The sequence below is a fragment of the Hyperoodon ampullatus genome, assembly GCF_949752795.1.
Source record: "Hyperoodon ampullatus genome assembly, chromosome: 14".
In the NCBI taxonomy this organism is placed as follows: Eukaryota; Metazoa; Chordata; class Mammalia; order Artiodactyla; family Ziphiidae; genus Hyperoodon; species Hyperoodon ampullatus.
The window spans coordinates 24,687,618-24,715,099 of NC_136927.1; the positions used below are offsets into that span (position 1 = coordinate 24,687,618).

The 27,482-nt window shown below is 43.3% G+C and overlaps 1 protein-coding gene across 2 annotated transcripts in view; it reads right to left on the reverse strand.

The window, feature by feature from the left end:
• Positions 1–27,482, reverse strand: part of TRAP1 (TNF receptor associated protein 1) — a gene marked incomplete at its 5' end in the record, with an annotated part of 59,276 nt that overhangs the window by 16,953 nt on the left and 14,841 nt on the right. Inside the window, 3 exons of one of the 2 annotated variants that reach the window (XM_079718498.1) lie at positions 4,034–4,174; positions 5,362–5,444; positions 6,329–6,493. In XM_079718498.1, the coding sequence (XP_079574624.1) occupies positions 4,034–4,174; positions 5,362–5,444; positions 6,329–6,493 (389 nt within the window). The remainder of the gene's footprint in view (positions 1–4,033; positions 4,175–5,361; positions 5,445–6,328; positions 6,494–27,482) is intronic. The other variant, XM_079718497.1, reaches the window with a different exon arrangement.

Genomic DNA, 27,482 nt, shown 5'->3' on the forward strand with positions numbered 1-27,482 from the left:
TAAAGGGACAAAACAGAGTCCAGGAAGAGCTGCACAGACATTGTCACGTTATTTTTGACAAAGGTTCCAAGACAAATCACTGGGGAAAGGAAAAACAAATGGTGCAGAAACAATGGGACAGCCACAGGCGAAAAACAACTCTTAGCCCTTCCCTTACATAAACACAAAATGATCACAGATCTAAGTGTAAGAGCCAAGGCTGTAAAACTTGTAGAAGAAAAGATAGGAGAAAACCTTTATCACTTTGGAATAGGAAGACTTTTTCGATAGGTCACTAAAAGCATGAAGCATAAAAGGAAAAAGTGATAAACTGGATTTCATTAAAAACTTCTGCTTTTCAAAAGCCACTACTAAGAAAATAAAAAGGCAAGCCACAGACTAGGGGAAAATATTTGCAAAAGTATATCTGATACAGGACTCGTATCTAGAATATACAAAGAACTCTTACAATGCAATAAAAAGACAAACAACCTGATTAAAAATGAGCAAAAATCTGAAAGACATTTCACAAGGAAGATACACGAATGGGAAACACATGAAAAGATACTCAACACCATTAATCATTAGGGAAATGAAAATCAAAACCACAACGAAATACACTGCTCACGCACCAGAATGGCTAAAATTAAAAAGACTGACAGTGACGAGTGTTGACAAGGATGTGCAGCCACTGGCATCCCAAATGCTGCCAGGAGTTACGCAGAATGGGACACCTGCTGTGGGGACATTTGGCAGTTTCTCATAAAGTTAAACAGACACCTTGCTTACAACCCAGCAATCCTATTCCTAGGTATTTACCCAAGAGAAATGAAAATATATGCCCACTCAAAGACTTAAATGTTCACAGTGGCTTATTGCTAACATCCCCAAGTGCTCACCAACTCGTGAATGGATACGTAAAACTGTGATGCCTCCACACAGCTGAGCACTTCTCAGTGACAGAAAGGAACAAACTACTGATACATACAACAGCGTAGAAGAATCTCAAAAGCACTGTGACAAGTGAAAGAAGTCAGACTCAAAAGACTACCTGCTGTGTAACTCTGTTTACATGAAATTTTAGAAAACAGAAAACCATAGTGACAGAAAGCATATCAGTGGTTGACAAGGGCTGAGAAGGGCAGGGAATACTGGGGTGATGACATCAGTGGTGTGGGTGGTCCCATGACCGTATATGTTGGTCCAAACACACTGTACACTTGAACTTAGGGAACTCGATTATATGTAAAAATCATATCTCAATAAAGCTTCTCAAAACAACAGCAGCAGCAAGCAAGGCACACACATGCACAGAGCAGAGCAAAGGAGTGAACAAGAGATCACCAGACACCAGCAGCAATTCTGAGAAGCGAAACCAGGCCTGCTGGGAAGAGGCACGAGTCCACGGAGGCAGGCCCTCCGCCCCGTAGGATGCGCCCCACAAGCCCCCCGCCGCCCCATAAGCCCAGCCAGCAGGTCCTAGAGCAGCTGTCTCGGGAATGTGGTGGTCCTCAGGCCCACTGCCTGATGAACCCCACTTCTGCCTTTCTAACTCTTTGACTTTAAACTGCTCAAAGGTTAAAACAGCTGCCAAAACTATTGCTGCGTCTAAAGTAAGACTGTTAATCCAAATACTGGGCTGTGATTAAAATATAGTACCACAAGGCTTCCCTGGTGGCGCACTGGTTGAGAGTCCGCCTGCCGATGCAGGCGAAACGGGTTCGTGCCCTAGTCCGGGAAGATCCCACATGCCGCGGAGCGGCTGGGCCCGTGAGTCATGGCCGCTGAGCCTGCGCGTCCGGAGCCTGTGCTCCGCAACGGGAGAGGCCACAACAGTGAGAGGCCCGCGTACCGCAAAAAAAAAAATAATTAATTAATTAATTAATTAAAATAAAATAAAAAATATAGTACCACATAATATTCAATAACATGGGGAAATATGCATCACAAGAGTATAAGTATAGTTAAAAGTGTGGGGCTTCCCTGGTGGCGCAGTGGTTGAGAATCCGCCTGCTAATACAGGGGACACGGGTTCGGGCCCTGGTCCGGGAAGATCCCACATGCCGCGGAGCAACTAAGCCTGTGTGCCACAACTACTGAAGCATGCCTGCCTAGAGCCCGTGCTCCGCAACGAGAGAAGCCACCGCAATGAGAAGCCCGCGCACCGCATCGAAGAGTAGCCCGTACTCGCCTCAACTAGAGAAAGCCTGTGTGCAGCGACAAAGATCCAACACAGCCAAAAATAAATAAATAAAATAAATAAATTTTTTTAAAATGTGAAGAGTTACAGCTGACTCTTGAATAACACGGATTTGAACTGTGCGGGTCCACCTATTTACAGATATTTTTCCAATAGCAAGTACTACCTACAGTACCACACGACCCACAGTCGGTTGAATCCGTGGATGTGGAACAGTGGGTACAGAGGAACTGCATAGGGAGACCTGCAAATGTGGAGAAACCGGGTATACAGAGGGCAGACTAGAAGTTATATGTGGATTTCTGACGGTGGGGAGGGTCTGTCCCCGCCTCCCCAGTATTATTCAGGGTCACCTGTATATTAAAAAATAATATATCATTTAAAAATCTGTTTAGGGGCTTCCCTGGTGGCGCAGTGGTTGAGAGTCCGCCTGCCGATGCAGGGGACACGGGTTCATGCCCCGGTCCGGGAAGATTCCACATGCCGCGGAGCGGCTGGGCCCGTGAGCCATGGCCGCTGAGCCTGTGCGTCCGGAGCCTGTGCTCCGCAACGGGAGAGGCCACAACAGTGAGAGGCCCGCGTACAGTAAAAAATAAAAATAAATTAAAAATCTGTTTAGGGACTTCCCTGGCAGTCCAGTGGTTAGGACTCCGTGCTCTCACTGCCAAGGGCGCGGGTTTGATCCCTGGTCAGGGAACTAAGATCCCACAAGCCTTGTGGCGTGGCCAAAAAATTTTTTAAAAATCTCTTTAGATATGTAGACTAATGCATAGATCAAAACCCTAAATAGACACATACTAAAATGTCAACAGTATTTATTTTTGAATGATGCAGTGATTTTAAATTTTCTCCTCTTCGAAAAGGGAACCCTCTTACACTGTTGGTGGGAATGTAAACTGGTGCAGCCACTATGAAAAAGAGTATGGAGGTCCCTCAGAAAACTAGAGTTGCCATGTGATCCATCACACCCACTCCCAGGCACATACCCGGACAAAACTGTAATTCGAAAAGACACATGCGCCCCTATGTTCACAGCAGCACTATTTACAATAGCCAAGACATGGAGACAACCTAAATGTCCGTCGACAGGTGAATGGATAAAGATGCGGTGTATATTTATATATATATATATGTATATATAGTATACAATGGAATATTACTCGGCCATAAAAAAATAATGAAATAAAGCCATCTGTAGCAACATGGATGGACCTAGAGATTATCATACTAAGTGAAGTTAAATCAGAAAGAGAAAGACAAATACTATATGATATCACTTACATGTGGAATGTAAAATACAACACAAATGAACCTATCTATGAAACAGAAACAGAATCACGGACATAGGGAACAGACCTGTGGTTGCGGGGCAGGTTGTGGGGAGGGATGGAGTGGGAGTTTGGGATTAGCAGATGAAAACTATTATACACAGGATGGATAAACAACAAGGTCCTGCCATATAGCACAGGAAATATATTTAATATCCTGTGATAAACCAAAATGGAAAAGAATATGAAAAAGAATATATATGTATAACAGTCACTTCATTGTACAGCAGAAATTAACATAACATTGTAAATCAACTATACTTCAATAAAATTTAACAATAAATAAATAAAACGTCTCCTCTTCTGCTTATCTGTATTTTCTAAATTTCTAAATTTTCTAAATATTGAATGAGTGTTTTTATAGTAAATTAACAGTAAAGGTGGTCAGCAGGTCACTAGGAGCCTAGAGCCATGACGAAAAGGCAGCCCAGCCCGTCCCCCATCCCAGTGGGTGGAGAGGCCCTGGCGGTCGCCAGCATGGGAGGCAAGGTGGCGTGCCCCGCGTCGGGACACTTGCACGAAGTACCTGGATCGTGATGGTGCCTTTCTCGGCATCAGTCTGCAAGTGAATCTCCATTTCCGGTAGCGTCTGGCCTTCAGACACCAGCTTATGACGCAGCTTTTCCAAGGCGTCGCTAGCATTGGAGATCAGCTCCCGTACGAACACCTATGGAAATGGAAAGAAGATGCCAACGCTGCAGGACCTATTTGGTTATAGCAGCATCTGCAGCAACTGGTACAGGCTGAGGGAGAAATGCCACAGAACTGTTTAACCAGAAAGATGTCCTGCTTTCCTCAAAGGCAGTTTCTCCAGGGCAGCTCACAGAATGCTTGACGTTAGATCACACCGCCGTGACCCAACTTTATGTCGACTCTAACTCTACTGCTCCTTCCTTAACATCAAACCTGGAGTTAGGTGTCAATCTGTTAATTCTAAACAGGACCCCGTGAGACAACTTCTTTCTCAACTCTTGCCCAGGGATGTCAAAATATCCTCAAAACATATTTTTTCTACTCCACAAAGGACTCACTGACTTCATTTAATCTCATCACAAACCAGACCTACCATGTTCAGGAGAAAAAAGGGCCACAGACCCAACTACCAACCCGTGTTTGTAAAGCCCTTTACCTGCGACAGACCTTCCACTTACAGTCAGACACAGCACATGGGGAGAGGGAAGGAGGTGTGACCTGACCCCAAGAGAACAGAAGCCGGATGTCACGGGGACATTTGAATATAGAATTTAACAGGACGAGACCTGGAAATACTCCCTGGAAAGTCCTTTCATTTTGGAAAGTTGTGCTTTACCCTTCTCAAATTCTTTGCATTTTAGCAAAAATGAGCATGGAAATGATGGTTCACCATGGCCTGTCACCCTTGAGCGTCATCATTTTGAGCTTCGTCTCCTCAAAAAGGTCCTTGGCAGCTCCTCCCTGCTCTGCTCCACACTGGGCCGGGGTCTTCCTCCTCCAGCCCTGACACCCCCACAGACCACAGGTGGCGATGCCAGGTGATGAGGGGCGTGAACCCAGGGCCTCTGCGCACATCGACAACACCACAGAGATGGACCTCAGCATGACCCCACGGCAACACCTGAGGGACTTCTAAATTATCAGCAAAATTCATTAATTCCCAGGTTCAATCTGGCTCAAAGAATCACCTGCATATAGTTATCCATAAAACCCAACAGATTTTGGTAAAAATACTCTCACTGGTAGCCAAGATGAGGACCTGTCCAAATTTAATGCATTTTCACAGCTAATGTACTAGCTGGCACCTCCCCAGAATAGCATAGAAACAGTCTCGCCAAAAGAAACCTTGCGAGCGCCGGGAGTGATTAGCAGGTACCGCACCTCTTTTTCTGAGTACAAGGAACGGGCAACGATGTCCAGAAGCTTCTTTGTCTCAGCCTGGAACTCATGTTTGGAAACAGAACCTAGTAATGAATCGCAGACACAACCAATAAAGTTTAATGTCTTTTTTCGTGGAAGAATATGCTACGTAAAACAGTCAAAAAAATCTTTTAAGGTAAGGAGTTTTAAACATGTTTCAAAACAGCGAACAAAAAAGAAAGAAAGAAACCAAGTGTCTGGGGCTCAGGCAGGGGGTCTTGGGAGCGGAACAAACCAGTGGTTCCCTCTCCCCGCAGAAAGGGGCATAAGGGCACAAGCCCTCACCTGCCTCCCTCCCCGCAGCCCACAGGCCTCAGGTCGGGCTACCTCCAGGGGCTGTCGAGGCTGGCTACCCAGTCGTGAGGCGAGCTGGCTCTAACAACCAGACCCTGGATTCTATTCCTGAATACAGTGGTTTCCAAATTGATCATTTAGAGAGCAAAATAACAAGAAAACCTCACTTCTCCTCTTAACCCAAACATCAAATATTCTGTTGTCGTCTCATTTGAAAGCCAGAAATGGACCCACTGCAGGACTGGCTCTGGAGATTGCCTTTCACACTTGCCAGGAATGAAGGACAACCCAGAGTGCAGTCCTTCACCGGCGGGGCCAACACTGAGTTTACGTCCTGCTTCCATGATTATTAGCAGATGTGCCGTGAATCACCACTTTAAAGGGGCCCCGTGCGAACTCACGGGTGACCACCAGAGGGGGCAAGATACGCCAGGATGGAAGTCAGAAGTTCCTGAGAAGCCGGAAACGCAGGAGGCATTGTTTTGGGGAACCCTCCCTCCAACCAAGACCTTCCATCGTCTGAAGCAAGTGGGTGGCTCTATCAATCATTGCTTCTGCCTCAAAATCTTCCCCTCATGAGCCAGCAACGAGCCAACAAAGACTTCCTGGACCCAAACGCAGCTACACACAGTACCCTGCACGGTCTCCGAGCTGCTGATGATGGAGTGCAGGGGCTCCTCCTTCCGGTCCTCAGCAGCCTGGGAGCTGAACGGCTGTCCAACGTGGGAGCTTGAAGCCAGGCTTTGCCTGAGACTCCAGGACTGGGCTGGGGGCCTCCAAGGACACAGAACTGGTTTTCCTGAAAAGACAAACGTGAGAAAGAATGAGAGTTAATAAGACTTCAGAAACAGAAAATCCTAATTTGTTCACGTCTGGCAGATGCTAACGTGGAATTCTTTAAGGTAGGCTGTTGCTGGAAAGACCCAGTGAAACCCAGGAGAAATCAGAAGTGACAAATGCTGTGCAGTTAGCTGGTATTTTGGCACGTAGTTCTGGTAACATATCCTCACACGTGGCAAATACCAAGAACATATGAGAACTTGGGGCAGAATCGCGGGAACGAGCAGGGGCCTTTTGACATCACTTAGCACTTACGTCCCCCAGTGAGATCGTGCACAAACCCATCAAACCCACACATGCCTCAGTGCTCACAGCCCCTCCCGGAGCCGGAAATAACGACAGGCTGGCCAGTCTTCTTACGGTGTAACTAACATGGAAAAAGGGAGAAAAAATACCCCTAAGGGGGAGCCAAATTTTAAAATGTTGATGTTCTCAAACAGTCTCATCATCTTCTAAAGAATCTTCACTGATTCTTTTCCTTTCCTTTTTTGTCCAAAACTGTCAAAGAGTTTTTTTAATTAGTGTATTTAAAAACTGCAAACCAGGGAATGATCCCCTCTACTTTGCAATCAGGAAGGGGATTCACAATGTCTCTTGAGTTGCTTTTCTGTAACTTCCTGCTCAGCACAGTGGACCAAGAAACCACTGCAAGGGAAGAAGGAAAACCCTTCCATTTGACACTGCTGGCCCCAGCCTGGTATGGTTGACAGACGCTACAGAAACACATGCAGAGGGACGTCCCTGGTGGCGCAGTGGTTAAGACTCTGCGCTCCCAATGCAGGGGGCCCAGGGTTTGATCCCTGCTCCGGGAACTAGATCCCACATGCATGCTGCAACTAAGAGTTCACATGCTACAACTAAGAGTTCACATGCTACAACTAAGGAGTTGCCTGCCACAACTAAAACCCGGCGCAACCAAATAAATTTAAATAAATATTAAAAAAAAAAAAAAAGAAACACGTGCAGATACCTCCACTCTAACCAGCAGGATGGAGCCAGTCCTCACCAGCAGCCCCTGAAGACACTTGCCGGGGACTGGCATTGTTCAGTAGGTACTTAAGGCCCGACCTTTTCAAGGATACAGGTCAGACATGCAAGACACTCCATGTGAAAGTCTAGGCCATAACAAACTGCAGCTGCCTGTTATGTAACTACATACGTGTGACAGTCAGAAAGGAATGATTTAGAATGTCCAGAAATAACTTGTAGGTTTAAAAATCAACATATTGACTTCCACATTCCTACAAGGTATAAAAATCTGCCTTTTCTTTAAGCTTATTCTTGGATTTATAAATAACACGATGTTAGCCTTTACCTCTATGCAGAATACCTTTAAAACTACCCCATTTCAGAAAATATTCAATTTCCAAACAATCTAAATATTGATATTTAATTCTCTGGCCTAACTGTATTGTTCACCTTATCCATACAGCTTTAAAAAAAAACAAAAACAAAAAACCCACAACTGGGGTATTTCTTCTGCAATTAAATGGTATTTGGTTAGAGGGTTTAACAAACAGTCTGCACCAGGCCAGGCAGGGGTGCTGGGGTCCCTGTGATCCCAGCTGGTGCCCTGATGCAGGGCGAGCGATGCCAGTGGACTGTGGGCAACCCCACGCTGCCTCCCCTCCCAGGGACAGCGCTCCTGGCCACATTTAGAGACATAAACAGGTTCCCCACAAAAGCTGGGAACCCTCTGCTCTAAAGTACGGTAGAACTTCAGGATGAAATCAGTGAGACTGGGATAAAGGAGAGATGTTTGAGGGATGCAAGACCCGGGTTGGGCCTCAGGACGGATTCTGGATTCTAGTTCTCCATTGAGCACTACTCTGGACGTGAAAGCGTTTGGGCCACCAGAACTCAGAGTGATGGGGGAGGTCCCCCAGAAGAAGAGGGGCAGAAAGCTCGGTAAGCACAGATTGGTGGTGTTCCTGACCATCCTCCACATAAGCCCGAAGATGCTGAAAGCATTTTAGAAATTCTTACATCTTAATACTCCTCTTACCATGTTTCATCGGCAACCACTCCCTATCACATGGCCTCAGGAAAGGACACAGTGGGGAGGAGGGGATCATACTGAGGCTTCTTCCAACGGTGATATGCACGAAGCACTTATCCTTGTCCCCCCAGACCTCCCCCAGCTCTCCCGGTCCAAGGCCTTTGAGCAGGTCTTCCTGCCTGCAGCACTGTTCCCTGCAACCCATCCCTTAAATTTCAACATGTTATTCTTCTGACACTAATTCCATCTTGTTGTTTCTGATTTCTGAGGACTTATTCCTGAACGCAACCTCATCAATTCCAAATGCTTCAGGCTGGTCTTCCAGGCCCTCCACTAAGCAACACCCCAAACCTCCGGAACCTCACCTCCTTCCTCCCCAGTCCAGCAGGCCTGCTGACGCCCCATGCCCTGAAGGAAGGACTCCTGACCCGCTCCACTTGCATACATTTGTTGAACTGACCCCATCCCCACTTCCTGTCCTGCCCTTCTGCTCATGGTCCTTTCCTCGCCACCTGCCTTTCAGTCCCATCAGGGAAGAACAGGTTGCGCTTCCTCATGGTTAGCTGTAAACCATCCCTGCCCCAAAGGAAACCAGAAATCACACAAAATAGAACAATTCAGAGGCTAAGGGCTCCTCTCGTTTTCAGACTCCTTGAACTAACTGTTCTAAACCTGCTCTCATACGGGGGGGAGGGTTTACTGGATTATGGCTGGCACACTTTTTTATTTCCAGTCTTCTGTGTATAAGTATTTTAATCAACAACACACCTTAGGGACTTCCCTGGCAGTCCAGCGGTTAAGACTCCACACTCCCAATGCAGGGGGCCTGGGTTCGATCCCTGGTCAGGGAACTATATCCGTCATACCGCAACTAAAAAAGAACCTGCATGCCACAACTAAGACCCGGCACGGCCAAATAAATAAATAAATAAATAAATAAATAAATAAATAAAACCCACATCTTAGAGATCACTCTGTTTTAGTACATATAAAGCTGCTTATTCTTTTTAGTGAACAAATAATATTCCACTGTAATGGATAAGTATTTAACTAGTGCTCAACTGATGGATGTTTAAACTGTTTCCAGTCTTGTGCTGTTAAAAATAATGCTCCAAAGTGATAAAGAGTTATCTATTGATTGCATGCTTACCCTTCATGGAAGAAAGGAGATACAGGAAAATATCCATGTTTCCACTCTTTTGTGCAAAAGAAACAGGAAGGATAAATGAGAAACTAATGAGATTGTATATTCGTTTGCTAAGGCTGCCGTAACAAAGTACCACAGACAAGGTGGTTTACAACACAGAAACTTAACCTCTCACGGTTCTGGAGGCCAGAAGTGGAAAACCGAGGTGTTGGCAGGGCTGATTCCTTCTGAAGGCTCTGAGGGACAGTCTGTCCACGCCTCTCTCCTGGCTCCTGGTGTTGCCAGCAGCCCTGGGCTCGGGGCTGCCTCACTCCAGTCTCTGCCCCTGTCATCACATGGTCCTCTCTTCCCCATGTGTGTCTCCTCTGTGCCCAAATTTCCCTCTTCTTAAGGTCATCAGTTATACCGGATTTGGGGCTCACTCTAATCCAATATGACCTCATCTTATTATACCTGCAAAGACCCTACTTCCAAATAAGGTCGCATTCACAGGTGAGGGTTTGAACATATCTTCTGGGGGCACACAATTTAAGCCATAAGAAACTGGTTACAAGGGCTGTTAAGTTCCTGGGACTGCTGTGGCAAAGCACCACAGGCTGGGCAGCTTAAACAACAGAAACTTATCATCTCACAGTTTTGGAGGATAGAAGTGTAAAATCAAAGTGTTGGCAGGGCTGGTTCCTTCTGAGGCTGTGAAGGAGAATCTGTTCTATTCCTCTCTCCCAGCTTTGGGAGCCTCAGGCATTCTTTGGCTTAGAGGTGACCACCTTCTCCCTGTGTCTTCACATCGTCTCCCCTCTGCTCGTGTCTGCCCCTGCGTCCAGATTTCCCCTTTTTATAAGGACACAGTCATATTGGATTAGGGCCCACCCTAACGACCTCATCTTAACTTGATCTTCTGCAAAGACCCTATTTCCAAATAAGATCGCACTCACAGGTCCTGGGGGTTAGAATTTCAGCATCTTTTGGGGGACACATGATTCGACCCATAACAGATGTGTGGGAAAAGAATGGAGAAAGAAGGCTGGGAATGGCGTAGCAGAGCTGAGGGGAACGTGCATTTCTGAGTATCTCTTTTCCCTCTGACTCTTAGAACCATGGTAATGTTTCACATACCCAAAAAGTAAATAGTTAAGAGCAACCAGGGTGTGTGGAGAACATAAAACTAAATACAAACAGTAACAAATGTGCACAACTATATTATGAATAACATAACTGCCCTGAAAGAACCTAAGTGACTTTAGAAAAGAGCACTTGGGGGAAAAAAAAGGGTCACCTTTGCACAGGTGACCCTTGAACAACGGGGGTGTTGGGGCACAGAACCCTCTGCCCCACCCCCCGTGAAGTTGAAAATCCAGGTATAACTCTGCAGTTGGCCCTCCAACACAAGCATATCCACATCCATGGATTCCAACTAACTGCAAACTGTGTAGTACTGCAGTACCTACCTAGTGAAAAAAATCCGCGAATAAGTGGACCCTCACAGTTCAGACTGTATTGTTCAAAGGTCAACTGTATATTGTAAAGCTGGGCTCAAAAAGGACAGCATACTATTACTGTAGCAGAAGCAGTAGCAATTCTCAAACTGCTCTGTGTATATACTAAGATCAAGCAAGTGAGTACACTGTGACTCAAGTCAGGAGAAAGGAGTCAGGAAAGGGCAGGGGGAGGCCAGGGTGAACCGTGCTGTGCTGCAAATGGAGGCATCAGTGTCAGTGTAGAAATAAACACCGAGGTGCATACACGTGTGTGACAGTGCACACACATGCATACTTCCTGGCTCTGTCCGGGCACACCTGGCACCAGGGAGAGCACCCGTCTCGGACCTGCCACTCCAAAGTCCCACATCCCAGGAAACGCCTTCATCCTGGGCAAACTGGGTTGTGTGGTCACCCTCCCTGGCACCCAGATCTTTGGTTTGTAAATACCATTCTCCAATAAAAGGAATCGAGGCCACTGGAGAACACACCAGATTGAGCCCAGAATACCTGTGGTGCTAGAAACTGAAGGACTCACAGATGATGGGACGTGCCGAAAGGGCACAGGCTCTGAGCGGAAGGCGCTCCTGGTGGCAAAATCTAGGACACAACCTGAGCAACAACATAATGACAGTGGCGGACTGTCAGCTGGTGAACAAAATAAATATAAGTCCACACCTACATAAATAATAAATAAATGGAGGAGAAAGGACCTCTTCCTTGTAGTAGAATTACAATTAGTAAATGTATAAGGAATGATGGAAATAGACAATCACCATCAGGCAAGCACAGTAATAGCTGTGACAGGTACAGATTGTTGACTGGACGTTCACCAGAAACAGAACATCTGCAGAATCTCAAAGAATCCCCTCTCTTGGTTTCAAAGAGAGAAACAGTACTTTACGGTGAAGTAAGTGGCAGATAACCTTTAACTAAGCGACTGCAGTCACCATCATCAGGAATGAGATGTGTCCACATCCTGCAACTCCTGGTGCACATCCTGGTGGGGTGAGAGGGCACAGCCTGTTTTCTGTTGTGTTCTCGCCAAAACCACATCTCGATCTAATCATAAGAAAACACCAGACGAACCCAAATATATATACACAAAAGTGTCAAGGTGCTGAAAGACAAACACAAACTGAAGAGACACAAGTACAGGATGGAGGATCCTGGGCCAGCAAAGGACATGGATGGGAAACCCAGCTAAAGTCAGGTAAGACCGGCATATTACCTAGTAGTACTGTGTCATTGTTATTACAGTTTTCAATAATTATACCATGGCCACGAAAGATAGTAATATTAGGGGAAATTAAGGAAAGGGGAAGGGAAGGCTGAGTACTATTTTTATAACATCTCTGAAAAGTAAAAAATATTTCAAAATAAAAAACAGGACTCTAAGGAATATTCCTATACATGTGTCATTTCATTTATGCACAAGTATACATTTGAGTACACATCGAGAAGTGGAATCATTAGGTCCAAGGTTATGTCCAATTTAAACTGTGGTCAACACAGCCAACTCACCCTCCAGAAACTTAATCAGTTTACATTCCCACCATCAATATTATGAGAGTGTGCATCACCCCACGCTCTTGCCAAGATGGTAATGTTATAAAACTTTTGGATCTTAGCTTATCAGTCAGGTAAAAATTTTACTGTAGTTTTCATTTATATTTCTCTTATTATAAGCAAGATGGAGCACCTATCCACATTTTAAAATATTTTCTATTTCCTTTTATGTTAATGGCTGTTGATATCCTCTGATCATTTTCTACTTTTTTCTTATTGATTTGTAAGAACTCTTTATATATTAAGGAAATTAGTCTTCTGTTTGTAAAGGACTTCCTTGCTCCAAGATTAAACACAATTTTCCCATGTCTTATTTTTCCTATTCCTTTTGCTTTTTTCCCCACTTAATACTCACAATACTTTTGAAAGGATTTAATATGTTGTTTATTATGGGAATAATATAAGTCCTCAGGGTTGGGAAAAGGGAAAAAATAAGCAATCCATATTTTCAACCACAATTTTAAGACTTTCCATTATATTCCAAGATTATATTAATCAACAGCACTATCAAGAGCAGATTTGATTTCAGGTTAACTGAACTTTCTACAGTAATTTTAAGAATAAACCAATAGTGCAGGAAGTCTGCCTGAACCAGATACAAACACACTATCTGCACAGTATCTGTCCTCATGTTCCCCCTACACCCTAAAGGAAAAACCACAAACCTCAGTGTCAAGCTACAATGTCTTAGTATTAATCTGTTTGGTGGTTTGGGGTCACAGAATGGGAAGCACTGATAGTTTGAATCTGACAACACACACACCTGCCAGTGCTCATGCTGCTTCCTCTACCTGCAACTTCTTTCCATCTGACCTGCTTCAGGATCCAGCGTAAGGTCCGCTCTGCCACCAGGCCTTCCCACCCCGCACCACAGTACACAATAATCTCTCCCTACTATGAATTCAGAGCACTTGTTTTCCATGCTACTAAATTAAAACTGCTGTTACAAGCCAGCTTGTGGCATTTCTTCTACTATTAACTTTTTAATATATAACATCTCACCAAAGTAGGGCAGGAACAAGCTTATATTTCTTAGCATCAAACTCTCTGAAGGCAAGAACAAACATATTTCTCTGTATGCCAAAGCATCTGAGGCAGAAGCAGCCTTTTTTTTTTTTTTTACAATCATGAAACTTTTTATCAGCATAAATATCACTATACTCAATCAGAAGCCCATTCAATCAGCCAACAGATGGCAGTAGTGATCCACAAGGCCATTTTAACTAGTAAGCATAAATTAAAAATGCAACTGCCAATAGGGGCCTGCTAAGGAAGGCACATGAGTCAAAACACAATGGGTGGGCTTCCCTGGTGGCGCAGTGGTTGAGAGTCCACCTGCCGATGCAGGGGACACAGGTTTGTGCCCCGGTCCAGGAAGATCCCACATACCATGGAGCAGCTAGGCCCCTGAGCCATGGCTGCTGAGCCTGCACGTCCCGAGACTGTGCTCCGCAACGGGAGAGGCCACAGCAGAGAGAGGCCCGCGTACCGCAAAAAAAAAAACAAAAACAAAAAACAAAACACAATGGGTATGTTCTTTTGCTTTGTTTTCTTAAGAAAAAAAAATCTTTCTTATATATCAGCCATAGTTCTTACTATGGTTTTGCTTCATAATGGCATCCTAAGTTATGTACCTTAGATACAGACACATTATTTTAAGCTATGAGAAATATGCTGATTGTTTCTCCGGAATTACATATTCCAAATGGGCAATCTCCCATTTTCTCAAGTGTGATATGGATAACAGCAATTTCACTTTTTGTCTTTATTATACAGAGTGCCACTTCCTGTATGGCTGAGGTGTATCCTACCAACCAAACCTGATAACAACCATGAACACAGGAACAACAACAAAAAGACTACCTGAAGGCTCTGGAGAATCAACAAAAGCAGGCAGATTCTGGAGAGAAGATATTTGGAAGAAAGGAACAGCACAGAATGAGGGTGGGTTCAATGAGGGGTGGCTAAAAATCTAAGAGAAAACACACACAATGTGCACTTTTCTGGCCTGAAGAACCACAGGAGAGATTTGGAAAACCACAGAATATGAAAAGTGAAGGGAGGAAATCCCAGAAACGTGAGTCAGAGATAGGGAGCCCCCAATTTGGGGAATAAATTCTTCTAAGTCTCTGGCTGACCTCCTGAACCATGCATATGTGGGGCCAACTGCAAGCAGCCCAGTTAAGGAAAAAAGTCAAACTGCTGCCTAAGAGAAAGTGTTTGCAGCTGGGGGCCAACCAGGTCAATACCCACCTTTAAAACAACAACTACTCTTCAGAGGAATATAACAGAATCCAGAGGTTCCACAAGGCAACATCCACAATGTCCAGGATGCAATAAAAAGTTACTCAATATACAGAGAATCAGGAAAATGCAACCCCTGCTAAAGAGAAGTGTCAGTCAATGGAGACTGGTGCCAAGAAGATCCAGACGTTGGTATCAGAAGACAAGAGTTTTAAAACAGCCATTATAACAATACTATATGACATAAAGTAAAATATGCTCAAAATAAAAGATGAGAAATCTCAGAGACTAGCTATAATAGAAGAACCAAGTGGAAATCCTACATACAGAAAATACCATGTCTGTACTGGGCATATACCCTCAGAAAACCATAATTCAAAAAGAGTCATGTACCACAATGTTCATTGCAGCTCTATTTACAATAGCCAAGACATGGAAGCAACCTAAGTGTCCACTGACAGATGAATGGATAAAGAAGATGTGGCAAATATATACAATGGAATATTACTCAGCCATAAAAGAAACAAAACTGAGTTATTTGTAGTGAGGTGGATGGACCTAGAGACTGTCATACAGGGTGAAGTAAGTCAGAAAGAGAAAAACAAATATTTTATGCTAACACATATATATGGAATCTAAAAAAAAAAAGATCTACGGGCAGGACAGGAATAAAGATGCAGACGTAGAGAATGGACTTGAGGAAACAGGGAGGGGGAAGGGTAAGCTGGGACGAGCGAGAAAGCGGCATGGACATTATACACTACCAAATATAAAATAGGTAGCTAGCAGGAAGCAGCCGCATAGCACAGGGAGATCAGCTCGGTTCTTTGTGTCCACCTAGAGGGGTGGGATAGGGAGAGTGGGAGGGAGACGCAAGAGGGAGGAGATATTGGGGTATATGTATACATACAGCTGATTCACTTTGTTATACAGCAGAAACTAACAGACCACTGTAAAGTAATTATACTCCAATAAAGAAGTTAAAAAAAAATACCATGTCTGAAACTTACAAATTAACTAGAAGGCTTAAAAACCAAATGGAGACAACAGAGGAGTCTATGGACTTCAAAATAAATTGACAGAAATTATTCAATGCGAAACAGATTAAAAACAAATGAACAGGGTGTCAGATATATGTGGGACAACAGAAATAAGTTTAACATACATGTAATTGGAGTCCCAGAAGGAGCGGAGAAAGAGAATAGGGCAGAAAAAACATTGGAAGAAATAATAACTGGAAAATTCCCCCAAAGCTGGTCAAAGACATATATTTACAGATTCAAAAGTTTGATGAACCACTAGCAAGATAATATCAAAGAAAAACACCTAGGCACATCATAATCAAACTGCTGAAAACCAAATAAAAAGAGAAAATCTTGGAAGCAACCAGAGAAAAACAACACATTACATGCAGGAACAATAACTTGAATGACAGCTAACTTTTCATCAGAAATAATGGAAGCTGAAAGACAATGGTACAACATCTTAAGTATTAAACAGCATATCTGCACTAAAAGAAATGCTACAGTTCTTCAGGCAGAAAGTAAATGATATGAAATGGAAACTTGGATCTTCAAAAAGGAATGCAGAGCATCAGAAATGATAACCTAGGTAAACACAAAAGAATTTTTCTCTAATTTCCTTAAAATATATACAGCAATTTAAACCAAAAATTAAAACATTATCTTGTGGGGTTTACAACATATGTACAGGCAATACATAAGACAAATGTAATATAAAGGATGGTGTGGAGGGAGTAAATGCACCTATATAGTTGCAAGGCTTTTACAGTTTATATGGTATATTACAATACTAACTCTAAACAGACTATGAAAAGTTAAGGATGAACATTACACTCTCCAGAGTAACCAATAAAAAATGATGCAAAGAGGTATAGCTAAAAAAGCATTAGTAAACTAAAATGGAATTCTAAAAACTATTTACTTGATCCAAAAGAATACAAGAAAGCTAGAAGACAGGGAAAAATGAGAGGGGACAAATAACATAATGGTAGAGATAAATCTGACTATATCAATAATTACATTTTAGGTCAAAGGACTAAACACTTTGATTATAAAGGCAAAGACTGTCAGAATTGATAAAGCAAGACCTAATTATACGCTGTCTATAAAACAATCACTTTAAATATAAAAGCACAGATACACTGAAAGTAAATGAATGGAAAAAGATATGCCACATAAAAAATAAGTATAAAAAGGCTGACAGGGGCTTCCCTGGTGGTGCAGTGGTTGAGAATCTGCCTGCCAATGCAGGGGACATGGGTTCGAGCCCTGGTCTGGGAAGATCCCACATGCCGCGGAGCAGCTAGCCCCGTGAGCCACAATTACTGAGCCTGCGCGTCTGGAGCCTGTGCTCCGCAACAAGAGAGGCCGCGGTAATGAGAGGCCCGCGCACCGCGATGAGGAGTGGCCCCAACTTGCCGCAACTAGAGAAAGCCCTCGCACAGAAACGAAGACCCAACACAGCCATAAATAAATAAATAAATAATTTTAAAAAGGCTGACAGGACCAGATTAGATCAGACAAAGTACACTGCAAAATAAAAAGTATTACCAGAGAGGACTCCCCTGGTGGCACAGTGGTTAAGAATCCACCTGCTAATGCAGGGGACACGGGTTCCATCCCTGGCCCGGGAAGATCCCACATGCTGCAGAGCAACTAAGCCCAGGTGCCACAACTATTGAGCCTGCACTTTAGAGCCCACAAGCCACAACTACTGAAGCCCGCGTGTCTACAGCCCGTGCTCTGAAACAAGAGACCACTACAATGAGAAGCCCATGCACTGCAACGAAGAGTGGCCCCCGCTCACCGCCAACTAGAGAAAGGCTGTGCGCCACAACAAAGAGCGAACACAGCCCAAAATAAATAAATAATAGGGAAACATGAACAAATTTATGCCAAGAAATTTGACAACTTATATGAAATAGACAAATTCCTTGAAAAAAATTATCCAAAGTGACAGATGAAACAGAAATTTTGAATTGCTTTATATGTAATAAAGAAATTGAATTTATTTGCAAAAGTATTTCTGTAAATAAAATTCCAGGCCCAGAATTTCTACTGAATTCTATCGATCACATGAGGAAGAAGTAACATCAATCTTACACAGTTTCAGAAAGTAGAAAAAGAAGGAATTATTTCCATTCAAGTTTTATGATGACAGCACAACCCTAACATCAAAAGCTGACAAAGACATCATGCACACACAATAAAAATACTACACCAATATCAATCATGGACACAGACATGGAGGTCCTTAATAAAATATTAGCAAGTAAAATCCATTAATATATAAAAATGATACTACATCACAACCAAGCAGGTTTATCTGAAGGATGTAAGACTAGTTTAGCACTAGGCAGACCTTGGAGATATTGCAGGTTCAGTTCCAGACCACTACAATAAAGCGAGTACCACAATAATAAAATCACACAAATTTTTTTGGTTTCCCAGTGCATATAAAAGTTATATTTACATGATACTATAGTCTATTAAGTGTACAACAGCATTATGTCTAAAAAAGCAATGTATACACCTTAATTCAAAAATACTTTATTGCTAAAAAATGCTAACCATCATCTGAGACTTCAGCAAGTCATAATCTCTTTGCTGGTGGAGTGTCTTGCCCTGATGTTGGTGGCTGCTGACTAATAAAGGTGGTGGTTTCTGGAAGTTGGAGTACCTGTAGCAATTTCTTAAAATAAGACAATGATGAAGCCTGCCACATCAATCTCTTCCTTTCACAAAGGTTCCTCTGTAGCATGCAATGCTATTTGATAGCACTTTACCCACAGCAGAACTTTCAAAACAAGAGTCAATTCTCTCAAACCCAGCCACTGCTTTATCAACCGAGTTTATGTAATATTCTAAATTCTTTGTTGTATTTCAGCAATCTGCACCAGGGTAGATTCCATCTGAAAAACACACTTTCTTTGCTCATCCATAAGAAGCAACTCCTCATTCATTAAAAGTTTTATCATGAGATTTCGGCAATTCAGTCACAACTTCAGGCTCCAATTCTAATTCTGGTTTTCTTGCTAATTCTACCACATCTGCAATTACTTCCTCCACTGAAGTCCTGAACCCTTCAAAGTCATAGATGAGGGTTGGAATCAACTTTCTCCAAACTTCTGTTAAAGTTGATACTCTGACCTCTTTCCATGAATCATCAATGTTCTTAATGGCATCTAGAATGGTGAATCCTTTCCAGAAGGTTTTCAATTTACTTTGCCCATATCCATCAGAGGAATCACTATCTATGGCAGCTACAGCCTTACAAAATGTACTTCTTAAATTAAAAGACTTGAAAGTCAAAATTATTCCTTGATCCATGGGCTGCAAATGGATGATGTGTTAGCAGGCATAAAAACATTAATCTCACTGTACGTCTCCATCAGAGCTCTTGGGTGACCAGGTGCATTATCAATGAACAGTAATATTTTTAATCTTTTTTTTCCCCAAGCAGGTTTCAACAGTGGGCTTAAAATATTCAGTAAACCATGCTTGGGACTTCCCTGGTGATGCAGTGGTTAAGAATCTGCCTGCCAATGCAGGGGACACGGGTTCGATCCCTGGTCTGGGAAGATCCCACGTGCCGTGGAACAACTAAGCCTGTGTGCCACAACTACTGAGCCTGAGCTCTAGAGCCCGTGAGCCACAACTACTGAGCCTGCGTGCCACAACTACTGAAGCCCATGCACCTAGAGCCCGTGCTCCGCAACGAGAAGCCACCGCAATGAGAAGCCCACATGCTGCAATGAGGAGTAGCCCCTGCTTGCCGCAACTAGAGAAAGCCCATGTGCAGCAACAAAGACCCAACGCAGCCAAAAATAAATAAATAAAAAATTAACTTATATATTAAAAAAACCCATGCTGTAAACAGATGTGTTACCATCCAGGCTTTGTTGTTCCATTTATATAGCACAGGCAGAGCAGATTTAGCATAATTCTTAAGGGCCCTAGGATGGTAAATGAGCACTGGCTTCATTTTAAAGTCACCAGCTGCATTAGCCCCTAACAAGAGAATCACCCTGTCCTTTGACATTTTGAAGCCAGGCATTGACTTCTCTCTAGCTATCAAAGTCCCAGATGGCATCTTCCGATAGAAGGCTGTTTCATTTACACTGAAAATCTGTTGTTTAGTATGGCCACCTTCATGAATGATCTTGGCTAGATCTTCTGGGTAACTTGCTGCTTCACCTTGCACTTGGATGTCATGGAGACAGCTTCTTTCCTTCAGCCTCATGAATCAACGTTGCTCTGCTAGCTTCAAACTTTTCCTCTGTGGCTTCCCCACTTCTCAGCCTTCATAGAACTGAAGAAAGGTAGGGTCTTCCTCTGGATTAGGCTTTGGCTTACAGGAATGTTGTGGCTGGTTAGATCTTCTATCCAGACCACTAAAACTGTCTCCATATCAGCAATAAGGCTGTTGTGCTTCCTCTTCACTCATGTGTTCACTGGAAGAGCACTTTAACTTCCCACAAGAACTTTTCCTTTGCATTCACTTGGCCAACTGGCACAAGTGGCCTAGCTTTTGGCCTGTCTCGGCTCTGGACATGCTTTCCTCACTAAGCTTAATCATTTCTAGCTTTTGATTTAAAGTGAGAGACATGCGACTCTTCCTTTCACTTGAACATTTAGAAGTCACTGCAGGTTTATTAATTGGGCTAATTTCGATATTGTTATGTCTCAGGGAATAGGGAGGCCCAAGAAGAGGGAGAGGAATGGGGGAATGGCCGGTCGGTGGAAAACACAACACCGATCAAATAAGTCTGCCACCTTATATGGGTGTGGTTTGTGGTGAGCAACATCAAAGATCACTTATCAAAGATCACCATAACAAATATAAGAATAATGAAAAGGTCTGAAATACTGGGAGACACAGAGAGAGGAAGTGACCAGATGCTGCTGGTAAAATGGTGCTGATAGGCTTGCTCAACGCAGGGTGGCCACAAACCTTCAATTTGTAAAGAAAAGCAGTATCTGCAAAGTGCAATGAACCAAAGCACTATAAAGTAAAGTAGGCCTGTAGACAGTCAATCAATATAATTAACTATACAGTACAAAAAAATAACAGCAGCAAAAGAAATGGTACTAACGGGCTTGGAATGAAGGAGTAGTTGACAGCATGGGTACTACAGCAACCTGTAGAGGGCCAGCCTACCTGTAGGAGGAGGAACCAGATGCTATAATATTCTAAGAGATTGTCACCACTGTGGAATGCAAGCCAAGATTCTCAGAACTTTTAATTTTTCAAAAGAAATAAGAAACTCAAATATTTATGTCAAATCTGACTTCAAATGCTTGCAATTACTCTTTTTTTTTTTTTGGCTGCATTGGGTCTTCGTTGCTGCGCACGGGCTTTCTCTAGTTGTGGTGAGCGGGGGCTACTCTTTGTTGCATTGTACAGGCTTCTCATTGCAGTGGCTTCTCTGGTTGTGGAGCATGATCTCTAAGCGCATAGGCTTCAGTAGTTGTGGCACACAGGCTCAGTAGTTGTGGCACACGGGCTTAGGTGCTCCGCAGCATGTGGGATCTTCTCAGACCAGGGTTCAAACCCATGTCTCCTGCATTGGCAGGCAGATTCTTAACCATTGCGCCACCAGGGAAGTCCCCCCTTTTTTTCTTTTTTAATTAATTAATTAATTAATTAACTTTTGACTGCATTGGGTCTTCATTGCTGTGTGCAGGCTTTCTCTAGTTGCAGCGAGTGGGAGCTACTCTTCATTGTGGTGCACGGGCTTCTCATTGTGCTGGCTTCTCTTGTTGCAGAGCACGGGCTCTAGGGGCACGGGCTCAGTAGTTGTGGCACGCGGGCTCAGTAGTTGCGGCTCGTAGGCTTAGTTGCTCCGCAGCATGTGAGATCTTCCCGGACCAGGGCTAGAACCCGTTTTCCCTGCACTGGCATGGAGATTCTTAACCACTGCACCACCGGGGAAGTCCTGCAATTACTTTTAAATATGTTTGGACCAATCAAAATTTTTTTATAGCCAGAGTTAGTCTGTGGTTGCCAGTCTGCAACTCTTTTCTAATCTGAAAAATGAAACCCATAAGAAAGTTCACCAACAAAGAGAGAAATATTAAAGCTTCGAAGAAGAGGCTCCCACTCTCATTTGGTAGAAATGAGTCAGGGAACAACTCTCATATAAAAAGTAGATGATCTTTATGACCTTGGGGTAAACGGCCAGACAGTAAATATTTTCAGTTTTTTGAGCCATGTTGCGTAACTCTGCTGTTGCAGCAGGAAAGTGATCACAGACAATATGGGCATACCTATGTTCCCATAAAACTTACAAAAACAGGCAGTAAGGGAATTCCCTGGAAGTCCAGTGGTTAGGACTCTGCGCTCTCACTGCCAATGGCCCGGGTTCAATCCCTGGTTGGCGAACTAAAGATCCCACAAGCCGCGTGGTACGGCCAAAAAAAAAAAAAGGCAGTAAGTCTGGTTTGACCCATGGGTCTTAGTTTGCAGAACCCTGAGGTAATTCACAAAGGAAAAGATTGGTATGTGACGAAATTAAAATTAAGAACTTCTGTTCATCAAAACAAACAAACAAAACACTTCAGCCCCCCAAACAGACACCAAGCCGAGAGCGAAACAGTGAGCCACAAACACATCTGCAGTAATTAACTGGCAAAGGATTAACTGATGAAAGATTAGTACCCATAAAAAATACATACAAAAGTACATAATATGAAATACAGCTACACGTGGAACAACTCCTACAGAACACCTACTGAACGCTGGCAGAAGACCCCAGACCTCCCAAAAAGCAAGAAACTCCCCACATACCTGGGTAGGGCAAAGCGGAGAGATTCCCGCACAGAGGATCGGTGCCGAGCGGCACTCACCAACCCGAGAGGCTTGTCTGCTCGCCCGCCGAGGCGGGCGGCGCTGGAAGCTGAGGCTCGGGCTTCGGTCAGAGCGCAGGGAGAGGACTGGGGCTGGCGGCGAGAACTCAGCCTGAAGGGGGCTAGTGTGCCACAGCTAGCCGGGAGGGAGTCCGGGAAAACTCCGGAGCTGCCGAAGAGGCAAGAGACTTTTTCTTCCCTCTAGGTTTCCTGGTGCGCGAGGAGAGGGGATTAGGAGCGCTGCTTAAAGGGGCTCCACAGACGGGCGCGAGTCACGACTGAAAGCGCGGAGCCCAGTGACGGGCGTGGGACGCTGGGGCTGCTGCTGCCGCCGCCAAGAAGCCTGTGTGCGAGCGCAGGTCACTGTCCACACCGCCCTTCCGGGAGCCTGTGCAGCCCGCCACTGCCGGGGTCCCGGGATCCAGGGGCGGCTTCCCTGGGAGAACGCACGGCGCGCCTCGGGCTGGTGCAACGTCACGCCGACCTCTGCCGCTGCAGGCTCGCCCCGAACTCCGTGCCCCTCCCTCCCGCCCGGCCTGAGTGAGCCAGAGTCCCCGAAGAGGCTGCTCTTTAACCCTGTCCTGTCTGAGCGAAGAACAGACGCCCTCCGGCGACCTACACGCAGAGGCGGGGCCAAATCCAAAGCTGAGACCCAGGAGCTGTGAGAACAAAGAAGAGAAAGGGAAACCTCTCCCAGCAGCCTCAGAATCAGCGGATTAAAGCTCCATAATCAACTTGATGTACCCTGCATCTGTGGAATACATGAATAGACAACAAATCATCCCAAATTGAGGAGCCAGGAGTCAGTGCTGTGCCTCTGAGGTGGGAGAGCCAACCTCAGGACACCTGTCCACAAGAGACCTCCCAGCTCCACATAATATCAAACGGCGAAAATCTTCCAGAGATCTCCATCTCAACACCAGCACCCAGCTTCACTCAACGACCAGCAAGCTACAGTGCTGGACACCCTATGCCAAACAACTAGCAAGACAGGAACACAACGCCACCCATTAGCAGAGAGGTGGCCTAAAATCATAAAAAGTCCGCAGACACCCCAAAACACACCACCAGACGTGGACCTGCCCACCAGAAAGACAAGATCCAGCCTCATCCACCAGAACACAGGCACTAGTCCCCTCCACCAGGAAGCCTACACAACCCACTAAACCAACCTTAGCCACTGGGGACAGACACCAAAAACAACAGGAACTACGAACCTGCAGCCTGCAAAAAGGAGACCCCAAACACAGTAACATAAGCAAAATGAGAAGACAGAAAAACACACAGCAGGAGAAGGAGCAAGATAAAAACCCACCAGACCTAACAAATGAAGAGGTAATAGGCAGTCTACCTGAAAAAGAATTCAGAATAATGATGGTAAAGATGATCCAAGATTCTATTTCCCAGATCCAAAATCTTGGAAATAGAATAGACAAAATGCAAGAAACAGTTAACAAGGACCTAGAAGAACTAAAGATGAATCAAGCATCGATGAAAAACACAATAAATGAAATAAAAAATACTCTAGATGGGATCAATAGCAGAATAACTGAGGCAGAAGAACGGATAAGTGAGGTGGAAGATAAAATAGTGGAAATAACTGCTGCAGAGCAAAAGAAAGAAAAAAGAATGAAAAGAACAGAGGACAGTCTCAGAGACCTCTGGGACAACATTAAACGCACCAACATTCGAATTATAGGGGTTCCAGAAGAAGAAGAGAAAAAGAAAGGGACTGAGAAAATATTTGAAGAGATTATAGTTGAAAACTTCCCTAATATGGAAAAAGAAATAGTTAATCAAGTCCAGGAGGCACAGAGAGTCCCATACAGAATAAATCCAAGGAGAAATACGCCAAGACACATATTAATCAAACTGTCAAAAATTAAACACAAAGAAATCATATTAAAAGCAGCAAGGCAAAAACAACAAGTAACACACAAGGGAATCCCCATCAGGTTAACAGCTGATCTCTCAGCAGAAACTCTACAAGCCAGAAGGGAGTGGCAGGACATAATTAAAGTGATGAAGGAGAAAAACCTGCAACCAAGACTACTCTACCCAGCAAGGATCTCATTCAGATTTGATGGAGAAATTAAAACGTTTACAGACAAGCAAAAGCTGAGAGAGTTCAGCACCACCAAACCAGCTTTACAACAAATGCTAAAGGAACTTCTCTAGGCAAGAAACACAACAGAAGGAAAAGACCTACAATAACGAACCCAAAACAATTAAGGAAATGGGAATAGGAACACACATATCGATAATTACCTTAAATGTAAATGGACTAAATGCTCCCACCAAAAGACACAGAGTGGCTGAATGGATACAAAAACAAGACCCATATATATGCTGTCTACAAGAGACCCACTTCAGACCTAGAGACACATACAGACTGAAAGTAAGGGGATGGAAAAAGATATTCCATGCAAATGGAAACCAAAAGAAAGCTGGAGTAGCAATTCTCATATCAGACAAAATAGACTTTAAAATAAAGACTACTAGAAGAGACAAAGAAGGACACTACATAATGATCAAGGGGTCGATCCAAGAAGAAGATATAACAATTGTAAATATTTATGCACCCCACATAGGAGCACCTCAATACATAAGGCAAATACTAACAGCCATAAAAGGAGAAATCGACAGTAACACAATCATATTAGGGGACTTTAACACCCCACTTTCACCAATGGACAGATCATCCAAAATGAAAATAAATAAGGAAACACAAGCTTTAAATGATACATTAAACAAGATGGACTTAATTGATATTTATAGGACATTCCATCCAAAAACAACAGAATACACATTTTTCTCAAGTGCTCATGGAACATTCTCCAGGATAGATCATATCTTGGGTCACAAATCAAGCCTTGGTAAATTTAAGAAAATTGAAATTGTATCAAGTATCTTTTCCGACCACAATGCTATGAGACTAGATATCAATTACAGGAAAAGAGCTGTAAAAAATACAAACACATGGAGGCTAAACAATACACTACTTAATAACGAAGTGATCACTGAAGAAATCAAAGAGGAAATTAAAAAATACCTAGAAACAAATGACAATGGAGACACGACGACCCAAAACCTATGGGATGCAGCAAAAGCAGTTCTAAGAGGGAAGTTTATAGCAATACAATCCCACCTTAAGAAACAGGAAACATCTCGAATAAACAACCTAACCTTGCACCTAAAGCAATTAGAGAAAGAAGAACAAAAACATCCCAAAGTTAGCAGAAGGAAAGAAATCATAAAAATCAGATCAGAAATAAATGAAAAAGAAATGAAGGAAACGATAGCAAAGATCAATAAAACTAAAAGCTGGTTCTTTGAGAAGATAAACAAAATTGATAAACCATTAGCCAGACTCATCAAAAAAAAAAAAGGAGAAGACTCAAATCAATAGAATTAGAAATGAAAAAGGAGAAGTAACAACTGACACTGCAGAAATACAAAAGATCATGAGAGATTACTATAAGCAACTCTATGCCAATAAAATGGACAACCTGGAAGAAATGGACAAATTCTTAGAAATGCACAACCTGCCAAGACTGAATCAGGAAGAAACAGAACATATGAACAGACCAATCACAAGCACTGAAATTGAAACTGTGATAAAAAATCTTCCATCAAACAAAAGCCCAGGACCAGATGGCTTCACAGGCGAATTCTATCAAACATTTAGAAAAGAGCTAACACCTATCCTTCTCAAACTCTTCAAAAATATAGCAGAGGGAGGAACACTCCCAAACTCATTCTACGAGGCCACCATCACCTTGATACCAAAACCAGACAAGGATGTCACAAAGAAAGAAAACTACAGGCCAATATCACTGATGAACATAGATGCAAAAATCCTCAACAAAATACTAGCAAACAGAATCCAACAGCACATTAAAAGGATCATACACCATGATCAAGTGGGGTTTATTCCAGGAATGCAAGGATTCTTCAATATACGCAAATCAGTCAACGTGATACACCATATTAACAAATTGAAGGAGAAAAACCATATGATCATCTCAATAGATGCAGAGAAAGCTTTCGACAAAATTCAACACCCATTTATGATAAAAACCCTGCAGAAAGTAGGCATAGAGGGAACTTTCCTCAACATAATAAAGGCCATATATGACAAACCCACAGCCAGCATCGTCCTCAATGGTGAAAAACTGAAACCATTTCCACTAAGGTCAGGAACAAGACAAGGCTGCCCACTCTCACCACTCTTATTCAACATAGTTTTGGAAGTTTTAGCCACAGCAATCAGAGAAGAAAAGGAAATAAAAGGAATCCAAATCGGAAAAGAAGAAGTAAAGCTGTCACTGTTTGCAGATGACATGATACTATACATAGAGAATCCTAAAGATGCCACCAGAAAACTACTAGAGCTAATCAATGAATTTGGTAAAGTTGCAGGATACAAAATTAATGCACAGAAATCTCTGGCATTCCTATATACTAATGATGAAAAATCTGAAAGTGAAATCAAGAAAACACTCCCATTTACCATTGCAACAAAAAGAATAAAATATCTAGGAATAAACCTACCTAAGGAGACAAAAGACCTGTATGCAGAAAATTATACGACACTGATGAAAGAAATTAAAGATGATACAAATAGATGGAGAGATGTA